Source organism: Glycine max, chromosome 9 (genome assembly GCF_000004515.6).
Source record: "Glycine max cultivar Williams 82 chromosome 9, Glycine_max_v4.0, whole genome shotgun sequence".
In the NCBI taxonomy this organism is placed as follows: Eukaryota; Viridiplantae; Streptophyta; class Magnoliopsida; order Fabales; family Fabaceae; genus Glycine; species Glycine max.
The window spans coordinates 12,966,456-12,980,111 of NC_038245.2; the positions used below are offsets into that span (position 1 = coordinate 12,966,456).

The window sequence follows — 13,656 nt, forward strand, 5'->3', positions numbered from 1 at the left end:
AGCTTTAAAAATATTTACTTTACCTATGTATTTAAAATAAATTCTTAAAAGAGTAATTGCAACTATCAAATGTAACTTAACTAATAAGTTATTGGTCCAAATAGTATGTAACTCGATTTGCAAGGTCTCGGGTTCAAACTTTATTGATAGAAAAATTGTGATTAAAAAAAAAATCTATCAAAAATGATAATTCTTTATGCAAAGAGTAAGGCATCAACAAGAAAAAAAAAACCAAGAAATGCAACAACCAAGACTGACCACTTTAATTAGAATTTCCTCTCCCAACCTAATTCGTACCAATAATATAGTGATAAAGAAAATCTAATAAAAAATTAACATGCAAGTACCGGTGTAATCCAAGACCCATACAAATTCTCATTATGGAAGAGATGCAACAACCAAACAAACTTAATAATTTCTTGCAAATTATCTTTTACGAGTAAGACCTGCGTAATCAGCGTGGCCATATGGTTCAAACAACTCCGAAAAAAGGCCATTCTTCCTTCTAGGGTCATGCTTCATGTCTTTGCACAATTGATCATGATACCATATGCCACAATGAGCAATGCATGTTTTCCAATAATATTTCCCACCATATTGCTTCAAATTGTCTTCCCACAATTTCACGTCCTTTTCCATCTCTCTTATACTAGGCAACTCTATGTTTCCATCCAAGAAATGTGATAGCCACAAGCTTTTCATTTCCGAGGCAAATATATTTGATGGGCTCTCGGCATATCCTATTATTGCCAACTGGGGGATCTGAGGGTGAATTATTTGTCTGAATTGGTGCAACATAGATGACGTTTAGTGTATATATAAAAAAAAAAAGAATAAACTATTTATGCACTAATAATAATGAAGACTTTTTTTTTTCTTTTCTAAGATTAATTTTGATTTAAGTTGTTATAATATTTATTTTATGATTTCATCTCTAATCTATTGAAATGCAATAATACATGCTTTTAGTTATTATTCTTAGATTTTTAAGTGAGACCATTGCAAACAAATTACCCGTGTATGAATGACATAACCTGATTATGTTCTATCGTCAAAAGCAAATCTAATGACAAAGACTAATTTCATTTAAACATGTAATAAATAAATTCATTAATTTCTCCATCTCTGTAAAAACATTTAAACATGTAATTAGGGATTTACAACACGCACAGGCGCTACTCAATCCAAGTGAGATAGATTCCTTTGATTATGAAAAAAAAAAGTCTTAAATTACATAAAAATGACAAGAGAATATGTTTAACGTTATAATGAATAAATAAATAAAGAAAAATGGACCAAACCAAGCAGAGACTGACCTGTAGAGAGGAACTGTTGAGGTTGCTTGCCCAATGATGTACTTTTGGAAGAGTGGAGATTTGAATATGTTTTTGATTTTTTGGTCACCTTTGTATCCAGTGGCAAAAAATACAATATCTGATTCCAGGGGCTTAGCTTCTCCGTCAATGATTACACCTTCTCTACAAAAGCTAAAGTTTTGCGATCCCTTCATAATGATGGATCCTTCTTTTAGTTTGTCAAAAAAGTTATCAGGATACACCGCAAACAGACATGTGGAGAGATCCTGAAGAAAGCTGTGATTGGGTGCCATTCCATACTTCTTCAATGGCAGCTTCCATTTTAGAGTAGTTTCAACAAGTTTAGAAATTCCCCATCTCTGAAAAGTTTAATAATGGAATTATATATGAATGTGACAATTTGTTCCTGTTTTCCATAAACACTTATATAGAAAAAGAAAATAAGAATGTATAACAAATGGAATTTCTTCCATAAAAACTAAAATCAATTTATACACTTAATTTTTTTAGAAGTTCTCTTATCTAACTTCTTTCAAAATTGAGGTGCATGATTGATTTTGACTTTGGGGAAAAACTTAATTTATTTTTTCTTATTATTTTCTTTCATAGAAAAAATATATGTCCAAATAAAATTTAATTTATTGTTACCCATGGTGAAAGCAGAGTGGCAACAAGGCCAAGTAGGAAGGACTCTCCTGGCTTGTGAACTAAAAGCTCCGCAAAGCGATTGAAGTACAAGAATCCAGCAATAACACCCCAAAAGTTAAAATCTGGAAGAAACCAGTGTGCGGTTCTTTGGATAACTGTGCAAGGATGCTTCACTCCTACAAAAGTGATTAGTGAAATGAAATATCAGAAAGGGAAAATTCAAAAGGAAATATAACTACTTACTAGCTATTTTTTTTTTGTTGTCAAATATTAATTTATTAGTTTTTTTAGAAATGTTACTTGAGGGGGATTTGAACTCGCCATCTCCCCCTGCAACCTTAAACTCATGGTTTTAAATATCGTCCGCAATTGCAATTGTGGAAGCAAAGTCAAGTATTTTGACTCTCCACAATCGCAACCTGACCGCATCAGTCGCATTTTCCCGCAATTGCCGGTAATATAAAGGTTTTTTGGTTCACTGCAACTGCGACCCTAATTTAAAATCATGCTTAAACATTATAGCTAGTGATGTAGGACAAAGTTAAATAAATCCTTCTTCAGGTTGTGTAGAAAATTTCCAACAAAAAATTCTCACCATTTGCATTCGCACATTCAGCTGCTAGATCAAGACCAGATTTCTGTGAGCCTATTATTGTAACTCTTTTTCCTTTGATCAGTTCAGCAGCAGTCTCATTGTCCAAATTCGAGTAGTCCATGGAGTGCATAACCTTGCCATTGAAAACTTCTGGGCCTTTTCCTGGGGGGAATTCAGGAATGTTTGGAAAACCACTATATTTCCCAATGCAAAGAACAACAAACTCGGCCTCATGCATCTGCTCATACAATGTCCAATTTGGTATATTATAATTGCAAATTATAAAAAATCTAATAAACAACATGTTTCTTCATTCATTTTTTAAACTAAAACTCATCTTCAACCAAATAATTTTCTTTTTTGGTTCATAAGGAATCAAACTTGATACCAGGATGTTTAAAACAACTTACCTGTACACTGCTGAACCAATTGAACTGGACTTTTGATACAATATAAAATTTATACGTGCATAACCATGATGACAATTAGCCACTATTATTTTATGTTAGTGAAAAACAGAGCACAAGAATCCCAAGGGATACTTGATGACAAAACAAGCAATAGATAAATGAAAGCAAGACTTCCTCCAATCATAAAATAAAAGCTTACCAAAGTAATAAACAAAACTATAAATACATACCTCTATGGATAAATTTTTGGTATGTTGCACAGCAATATGCCAAGTTCCCTTGGAGCAAAAGGGCCTGCCATTACCACCCCACAATTCCCATGACTTCATTTCTTCACTAGACTCTCCACCAACATAATCTATGTCAATGACTTTGAAGTTGAATCTAATGTAAGGAATGAGGGAAAAATGTTCAGCATAGGAGTTAACATAATCTAGCACTTGCTTGTGACTTGGATTATCTTCTTTCACAGAAGAAGGCCATGGAAAATCCATAAACTGGAACATTTGTTTATTGTTTTGGAGCTTGGTGGAGTCCATGGTATGTCTCCATAGTCCTCCAACACCATCATCAACTTCAAAGACAATTGGGTTAAATCCAAACTCTAGAAGGTATTTGCAGGCACCAAGGCCACTGATTCCTGCTCCAATAATTACAACCCTTCTTTCCATTTCAGCTCTGGAGACAAGACAACAACAATTGCAAGAAGAAAATCTCAAGCTGTATGTAGCGAAGCGAATGCTTTCGAACTACATTAAATTATTAAAATATAGTAAGAAAGATTTGTCACGGACCAACACTATTTTAGAAAATCCAAAACTTACTAGAAATGGTCTCTGCAGAGGCGTGCCCGTTTTGTTTTGTAGCTGAGTGGTATCATATCTTTTCTCTTTGTGGGACATGAGTCGTACAATTATCTAAAGGTAAAATTATATTTTTATCTTTAATTTGTCTTCAATTTTAATTTTGGTTCTTTTTTAAAATTATTGATGAATATTGTCTTTCTATTTTATTCAATCACACAATCTTGATTCCCAATTCAAAATTTAAAGTTGTTGACTGTTATAAGAAAATATTTACGGTCACGTGTTACATTTTTATTAGATGATGATGTCACAAGTCATGTTCTGACCAATGACAACAATAATATATTTCATCTTCTATGGATTTAACATTCAATTAAAACATGACATGTGTCAGTCATCATTCAATAAGAACGTGACACATGTCAATCAACATTCTTGTATGGATTGGAGGACCAAGATTGCATGATTGGATAAAATGGGATCACAAAATTAACAATTTTAAAGGGAAATCAAAATTAAAATTGAAGACAAATTAAAAGACCAAAAATATAATTTTACCTTATCTAAATAGTGAGAGGCATGGAACAATTAAAAAATATATTTATAACAAAACGAAGAATAGAGAGTTTAATGGTCATAAGTATAACTATTTGTACTGGAAAATAGTTTTACGCGTAATTCAATTATAAATTATTATGTTGAGGAAATTTATTAATTTTTATAATAATTATTTTATAAAACTATCAATAATTTATAATTAAATAATAATATAAAATTATTTTATACTAGTATGTAAATTTTATTTTTTTCAATAAATAATATATGATAAAGATTGTCATCAATAAGGTTAGTAAATATTTGATTAAACTATAATTTTGGTTCTCCTAATTTTTTAAATTCATGATTTTGATATCTTAATTTTTAATTGTAACATTTGATCTTTTTAATTTTATAAATTAACGATTTTGATCTCCAGTATATTATTAACTAATATTTGTAATTTTTAACTTTAAATTAAATATAAACTGGAAGAAGGCCATGGAGAAAATCTCAAGCTGTATGTAGTGAAGCGAATGCTTTCGAACTACATTAAATGATTAAAATATAGTAAGAAAGATTTGTCACGGACCAACATGATTTTAGAAAATCCAAAACTTAATAGAAATGGTCTCAGCAGAGGCGTGTGCCGTTTTGTTTTATAGCTGAGTCGTGCCATATCTTTTCTCTTTGTGGGACATGAGTTGGACCATTATCTAAAGGCAAAATTATATTTTTTTGTCTTCTAGTTTATCTCTAATTTTGATTTTGGTCCTCCTTTAAATTTATTAACGAATTTTATCCTCCTATTTTATTCAATCACGCAATTTTGGTTTCCCGACCTAAAATTGGACTTTGATTGTTACAAGAAATGTTGACTGTCACATGTCACGTTCTTATCAGGACTGTCACGTGCCATGTTGTGATTGACCAATGACACCAATAATGCATTTCATCTTCCATGATTTGACATCCAATCAGAATATGACACGTGACAGTCATCATCCAATAAGAACGTGACACGTGTCAGTCAAGTCAATATTTTTGGTAACAATCAATGTTCAATTCTGGATTGAGAGACCAAAATTACATGATTGGATAAAATGGGAAGACAAAATTCGTCAATAATTTTAAAGGGAACCAGAATCAAAATTAAAGATAAATTGAATAACTAAAAATACAATTTTAGCTTATCTAAATTGTGAGAGGCATGGAACAATTAAAAAATATATTTATAACATAACGAAGAAAAGAGAGTTTAATGTTCATAAGTATACCTATTCATACTGCAAAATAGTTTTACGCGTAATTCAATTATAAATTATTATGTTTAAGAAGTTTATTAATTTTTAAATAACTATCTTATAAGACTATCAATAATTTATAATTAAATAATAATATAAAATTATTTTATATTAATATGTAAATTTTATTTTTTTCAATAAATAATATATGATAAAGATTGCCATCAATAAGGTTAGTAAATATTTGGTTAAATTATAATTTTGGTTCTCTTAATTTTTTAAATTCATGATTTTGATCCCTTAATTTTTAATTGTAACATTTGATTTTTCTAATTTCATAAATTAACAATTTTGATTCCCTAGTATATTATTAACTAATATTAGTGATTATTCAATTTAAATTAAATATAAATCATTAATCGTTAGAAAAATTTAACATAAGTATTAACTTTATTGTAATGTTACTGTGAAGTTGTGTGGGACAGTAATGGTGGAAGAAGAGTGTTTGTGAAGAAGAATAATACAATGATGTGGAGAATTAGAATTATTAATAATTTTTTATTAAATTTTTTAATATTTAATGATTTTAATTAATTTATAATTAAATTAAGAACTCAATTAATTGGAATGATTTGTTAAAAATTTATCACAAGAACCAAAATCATCGATTTATAAAATTAAGGGATTAACTATTACAATTAAAATTCAGGGGCCAAATGTTACAATTAAAATTTTGGGATTTACTATATTTTTTTATAGAAAGGGTTTATTTAGTTACTAAATTTTAAGAAATTATTCTTTTAATCTCTGGATTTTTTTTATTGGTCAACGTCTCTTAATTGTTCATATCCTTTACTTTTAATACTATTTTAAAGAACCAAACGTAAAGATGAATACAAAAGTAAGACTAAAAATAATGATAAAAAAAGCTTAAGAATGACGAACGATCATATAAAAATTCAAGAACTAAAAATAAAAATACTAAAAAAATTTAAGGTCCAAAATGATAGTGATGGACTCATCTTATATTTTAAATGTTTAAATATATTTTTAATCTTTATAATTTATGATTGTTTTGTTTTTCATCTTTGAAAAAAAAATTTAATCTTACAAATGTTTATTTTATTTTTGTTTTTAAGTGATTTAGATAGTGTTTCGAAAACTAAAAAAAATATTATTTAAATCTCTTGAAAGACAAAAGAAAACAAATTTATAAGAATTAAAAAAATTAAAAAAAACAAAAAATATTAATTTATAAGAATTAAAAAAAGTATTCGAGTCCTTTTTAAACGTTAAACGGTCTAGACTTTAAAGTTACATATAGCCCATTAAATGAAAAATACTATGTGATTATAAATACAAATATAGAAAGATAAATGGTCAATGGAACTCAATAGGCTAGTACAAATAATGCTTCAAGCCAAAAGCAAAGTATTATTTATCATTGTGAAGTCTATGAGGTCATGTATTTTAAATACAGTTTAATTCTACTTTTGGTATGCTTGTATGACAAGTTACAATATTGGCTCTTCGTATTTCAATTGTTTGAATGGATTTTATCATTTTTTTTTTTATAATTGAGTGTCTTTTTTTTTTTTTTGCTGAATAATTAAGTGCCTTTGTTATGCTTTTAATCTCTGGATTTTTTGATTGGTCAATGTCTCTTAATTTTTTATATCCTTACTTTTAATATTTTAAAGAACTAAACGTAAAGATGAATAAAAAAGTAAGACTAAAAATAATGATAAAAAAAAGCTTAAGAATGACGAACGATCATATTGGTATGATGTTAGTTATGTCGTGGGTGGCAGTGATGATTGTCATGGGCTGGGTGCAAAGGTTAGTGGTGTTGTAGTTGGCGGTATAATGTTGGTAATGTCATGAGGGGCAGTGTGTGGTAGTGCTTGTCATGGGCTAGGTACAGAGGTTGGCGGATGGCTTTTGAGTGTAGAACAGTTAAAGAAAGAAAAGAAAAGGGTGACTATTAATCAATGTGACAAAATTGATGGTAAAGGTATGATTGTAATATTTTTAAACAATTAAATGATACAATTAAGGGATTAGTTGTATAATTAAGCCTATCTAAATTTCTCATAAGCATTATAGGTACACCGTTTTTCAATATTAATCAGTGGTCATGAAGTCCAAAACACTTTATATCATTAAGAAATTTTGTTGTTAACCAATCAGCTTGAACACCAATGCCTTCATTAACTTTCTACATAGAATCAAAGCTTAGATAAACTCTATCTTCACTAAGAAATAATGACATTACATATACATTAACAGAATTGATCACTTCTAAGGGAGGAGCCAAAATCATTTTATCTTTAAAGCATTCAACATTGCCAAATAGATCCAACAAATTAGGATAAGTTATGGATACTATGTCTTGGATAGGATGTCCATTCTCTTCTACTAAGAAACTTGAAGGCATTTCCAACATCATCTTAACTATCATTATAACTTCCCAACCTACCATCACCTAGGGCCAAAATTCAATAAGCAAAATCCTTCTTTTCTTTTTCATCAAAAGTATTGAATCCACTTTTCAATTTCATATTTTTAGTTAACTCAAAAAGTTTACAATATTTTTACAACCTCAAAGAATTAATTGTTGTCATGCAAATCTCATAGCTTTATTTGCATTGAGATTAATTGGAAATATTTATCTAAAACCACCACCAAGAACAACAACTTTACCAATGACACATAAGGAACTTTAAAATTGAGTATAGTAAGTGATAATATGCAACAATCCAATCAATACTTAGTAATATTGATAGTGACAATTCAGAATGATTTGAAATGCAAAAGTAGTAATTGGGGGTGAGATCTAATCAATATAGTGAAACTTGGTGAGGAGAGAACCATGAATGAAACATAAAACTTCATGAAAGCGTATGGAATCTCTTTTTGTATGGGAAAGTACTTGAACCAAAGTACCTTTGTGAATGAATAGTGTGCATGGAATGTGATTGTTGTTTCAAATATTGAGTAATATGAAAGTAAATATGTGAAAATGGTTGAATTTAAATAATAGATATCACAATAGAAAAGGGGGGGGGGGGGTTAAATAGTGTGTTAGATAAAATGATTTTTTTTTTTTTTGCAAAGATGTTTATGTAGATACGCTAAAAACCAAGTTATTGACTATGTCATCGTTAGGGTCATTCGATCTAATTATTCTGGAGATATGTGTATGATAAATAGAAATATGTGAGGTCAAAAAAAGATGAATTCGATTCAATATGTTGAGAAGTGGTAATATAATATTTTCAAGTATATTAATTTGAAAGAAGAGAAGTCGATAATGAAAAATCGAATAGGGATTATTCAAAACAAGAAGAGGCATGAAACAAGTGGAAAAATTTGAAGGGATCAATGTGAGTTTGAGGACATGTGTCGTAATCAGCTACGAAGATCAGTTATTTTGTATTTTCTATAAATAGGTAGAAATGTATCATTTTGATTCGATTACAAACATTTGCATGCTTCTTGTATACCAAACCATGTCGCACTCATGGTTTTTTTGGTTCTATGGAAATATGTATGTTCTTGCCCATTGCTTTCATTTTGATTATGTTCCACATCTATCTTCTAATTTCTATAACTTCTTCTCTTTTCGATGACATCCTCTTCTATCTATAACTCATTCTTCTTCCTAATAAGGCACATTCTTTATTATTTTTTAATGTTTACTTATAGTCTTGTATTATTATGATTGTTCTTATGTATTCATAAATGCTATTAGTTCGAGTATTATTTTATACTTATCTACAAAACTTGTTCACATTTGTATGAATTACTTATTTTAAACCAAATGTTTGTTTTGTACTTGATATAAAAATCATTCTTGTAACAAGTTTCTAAAAATATACCTTGTTTGTTAAATTGAAAATGTAAAGATTGCTAGTTTCAAAGCAAAGAACCCTGAAAGTGTTTTGGTTTATTATAATTAGTCCAAAAATTCAACTCTTATTTGTTGATTTAAAGTAGTCAAACCTAATACCAAAATTCTTGATCAAGAAATTTGCACACCCAGTGGGACTAACATTGCCAACAATGTAGAAACAAACAAGTTTTAACAAAAGTGTATGGTTTTGAGGAGTGGACGTGTAAAAATGTATGGTTCTAATGCAAATTTGTCTCATAATGAGACAGTTACAAAACTCAACTACTTACCATGCAACCAGCAGTTATACAATCGGTGGTTTCTAAAATCGCCACAACCCAACCACAATATAGTCAAATAACTAGCAAGGTAAGAGTAAATGTTGGTGTGTTGTCCTCACCACAAACACTATTGGGAACTCCAGGAATGTCGAAATGGGTTCCATCCCAAATTAATATGGAAATGTCTTTTGGGCATATTCCCTCTATTCAACAATTGATATCATTCGTTTAAGCAAATATACTAGGATCCTTAAGAAGGTTTAATTTTGAACAATTAAACCGAATTGGAGCCAATAGAGATGATCATTTGTATTTGAACAATGATAAGATTTAGACAATTCCCACTAGAATTTTGAAACAAACATTATATGCATTTCGCCAACAAATAAATCATAGTAATCAGAAGATTGTCTACATGTTAACTAACCAACTCGCGATCATTTTCAATCCCATGATCTAGAATAAAAATGACTCTTATCAACAATTTCATGGGATTTTAAATAGAATTACATAGGCAATAACAAACCTGATTAGGCCATAAAATGGAAATGATGGCGAGAATAATGTAGGAGGAAATCAAAATTTGGTTGGGAATCCATTAGTTGTTAATCGAAATCAAAATGTTGATAATTTGTTAAAAAATAATAGGCAAAACAATCAGAACCAAAATCTTGGCTAAAATCAAATTCCATTGTTCAACCAAAATTTCAAGAATATTAATTTTGGTTTAGGTCAAAATCTAACTTAAAATATTCAAAATCCTCAAAACCTTTAAGATCCTTGGAAAATTATTTATATGATCGAGAAAGTTTAAATCAACATGGTTTTGAAGTAGGTTTTTATAATCAACCATATTTTATATCTCCCTTTCCTGGTTATGTTTTACAAATTGAATTATCAAGGGGGTACAAAAACCTAAGTTCTCTAATTTTTTTAGAGAAGTAGAGGAATCTATTGTCAAGTATGTGGCTCATTATCAAATCGAGTGTGGGGATATCACAACCAAAGAGTACCTTCGGATGAAATATTTTCCAAGTTCTTTAACAAAAAACACTTTTACATAGTTTACAACTTTTCCACCCAATTCAATCTTAAATTGGATCCAACTCGAAAGAACTCTTCATGAATAATTTTTCAAGAGAGAAACTTGTGTTAGTCTAATAGATTTAGTTAACATTCAAAGGTTCCCTATTGAATTGATTGATGATTATTTGAATTGATTTAGGCAGAGGAAAGCGAGGTGCTATACACAAATCCTTGAACATGAGTTAGTAAGAATGACAACTGCAAGTCTTGACTTTTCAATTCGTAAGAAATTAGTCAATGAACAATTGAGAAATATGTCACAATTGGCATATAAGGTAAGAATCTATAAGGATCAATTTGAGTTTGAGGACATGTGTCTTAATAAACTATGAAGACCAGTTATTTGTATTTTCTATAAATAGGTAGGAATGTATCATTTTTATTTGGTTACGAACATTTGCATACTTCTTGTTTACCAAACTCTGTTGCACTCATGGTTTTTCAGTTCTATGGAAACATGTATGTTCTTGCCCATTTCTTTTATTTTTTATTTTATTTCTCATCTCCCTTCTACATTATATAACTCATTCTCCTTTCGATAACATCATCTTCTATCTATAACTCATTGGTAGTGGTGCAACCAGCTCATCTAATGATGCAGGACTCTAAACCAGTTGCATACTTTAGTGAAAAGCTTCATGGGGCAACATTGAAATATTCCACGTATGACAAAGAGTTATACACTTTGGTAAGAGCTTTGCAGACATGGCAGCATTATTTGTGGCCAAGGGAATTCATAATTCATTTTGACCATCAAAGTTTGAAGTTTCTAAAATCTCAAGGTAAGCTTCAAAAGAGACATGCCAAGTTTTTGGAATTCATTAAGATGTTTCCTTATTTGATCAAGTAGAAGAATGGTAAGGAAAACATAGTGGTTGATGCTTTGTCCAGAAGGTACGTTTTGCTTACTTCTTTGTAAACCAAATTGCTTGGTTTTGAGTTTGTGAAGGACTTATATGCTAATGATTTTGACTTTGGAAAAATATGGGATTCCTATTCTAAACATGCTTTAGGGAACTACATGATGGTTTCTTGTTTTAGAAAAATAAATTGTGTGTGCCCGTGTGTTCCTTGCATGAAATGTTAGTTAGAGAAAGTCACAGTGGTGGAATGATGGGACATTTTGGTGTGAAAAAGACTTTAGAAGTTATGCATGAGCATTTTTATTGGCCTAGCATGAAGCATGATGCGCAATATGTTTGTGATAAGTGCATACCATGCAAACAAGCAAAATCTAAAGTCATGCCCCTTGGTTTCTATACACCTTTGCATGTGCCTAATCACCCTTGGACTGATGTTTCAATGGATATTGTGTTAGGACTACCTCAGTCTCAAGGTGGCAAAGAATATTTGTTTTTGTTGATAGGTTTAGTAAAATGGCGCATTTCATTGTGTGTTCCAAAATCAATGATGCAACGCATATTGCTGATCTTTTCTTTAAAGAAGTAGTGCACTTGCATGGATTGGCAAAAACAATAGTAAGTGATAGAGAAGTGAGGATCCTAAGTCATTTTTTGTAAACTTTGTGGAATAAGCTGGGAACAAAACTCTTGTTTCCCATTATTGCACATCCTCAAACGGATGGACAAACTGAAGTGGTAAATAGGACACTTACCACCTTGTTGTGTCCTATCATTAAAAAGAATTTAAAAAATTAGGAGAAATGCTAGCCACATGTTGAGTTTGTTTATAATAGGTTTGTTCATTCTACTACTTCTTATTTTCCTTTCGAAGTTGTGGATGACTTTAATCCTTTGACTCCTTTGAATATCTTAACTTTGCCTTCTAATGAGTATGCTAATTTTGATGGTAAGAAAAAAAGGCAGGTTCTATTAAGGAGTTGCATGCAAAAGTTCGAGCCAACATTGAGAAAAAGAATGAACAATATACAAAGCAAGAAAATAAGGGTCACGTTAGAGTTATTTTTGAACTAGGGAGATTCGGTCTAGGTTCATATGAGGAAGGAAAGATTTCCTGCTCAAAGAAAATCAAGGTTGCAATCAAGAGGAGATGGGACTTTTCAAGTTCTAGAAAAGATAAATGATAATGCTTACAAGTTGGACTTGCCAAGAGAATATGGTAACATAAGTGCTATATTTTCGAGGATGAATCCTTTTAAAGAGAGAGGAAAGATAGAGGTGTAACCAGCCTGTCTAATGATCCTTTACATTGGATTAGAGGTCTTATGACAAGGTCAAAGACTAAGAAGATGAAGTAAGCATTGCAAGGCCTGATTCTAAAGATCAAAGAGAAAGAAGATCAATGTGAAATAAGGGTTGCTCTTAATTGGGTCACTTTCCTACAAATTGATGAAAATGCTTTGAGGCCAACTTGAAGAATCACTTTGGGAAGTCCAATTTACAAGAAAAGAAGCATCCATGGGTTGAGTTAATCAATTTTGGTGTACTATTAATATTGTACTGATTAGATAATAACTAAGTCCAATTTCTGTCATTCTATTTGCAATTTTTTACTATTTTTTGGCTGAATTTTTTGCTGACTTTTCATTTTCTCTTAGCCTTACTAAATGTTTTCTAGAATGCTCCAGGTTATTTAATGGCTAGTGGGAATTTATTTTCATTTTTATTGTCATTTAGTGGCATGCAATTAACAATGCATTTGGTAAATGCATATTAGTGGAAATTTACTATAGCATTTCAAGATTAGCCTATAAACAGGGAACTCTTTACTCTCCAAAGGCAGAATTTGAAGATTAATGAAATTTAAGAGTTTCTCTATTGTGAGAGATTTTCCTTTGTTCTTGGGTTAAGAACTCGATAGTGTTGGTTCTACTAGCAAGTTGCAATTCGGGTCACGCTCATTTTGATAACTTTGGTT

General features: G+C 30.4%; 1 protein-coding gene across 1 annotated transcript; it reads right to left on the bottom strand.

Moving 5' to 3' along the window:
- Positions 1 to 239: 239 nt before the first annotated feature.
- LOC100799486 (probable flavin-containing monooxygenase 1) lies at positions 240 to 3,769 on the bottom strand. The gene is made up of 5 exons (XM_003533824.5): positions 3,200 to 3,769; positions 2,560 to 2,797; positions 1,965 to 2,140; positions 1,317 to 1,675; positions 240 to 781 (listed from the first exon to the last, which is right to left on the bottom strand). The coding sequence occupies exons 1-5, from the start codon at positions 3,638 to 3,640 to the stop codon at positions 427 to 429; spliced, it is 1,569 nt and encodes a 522-aa protein (XP_003533872.1). The 5' UTR covers positions 3,641 to 3,769; the 3' UTR covers positions 240 to 426.
- Positions 3,770 to 13,656: the final 9,887 nt, after the last annotated feature.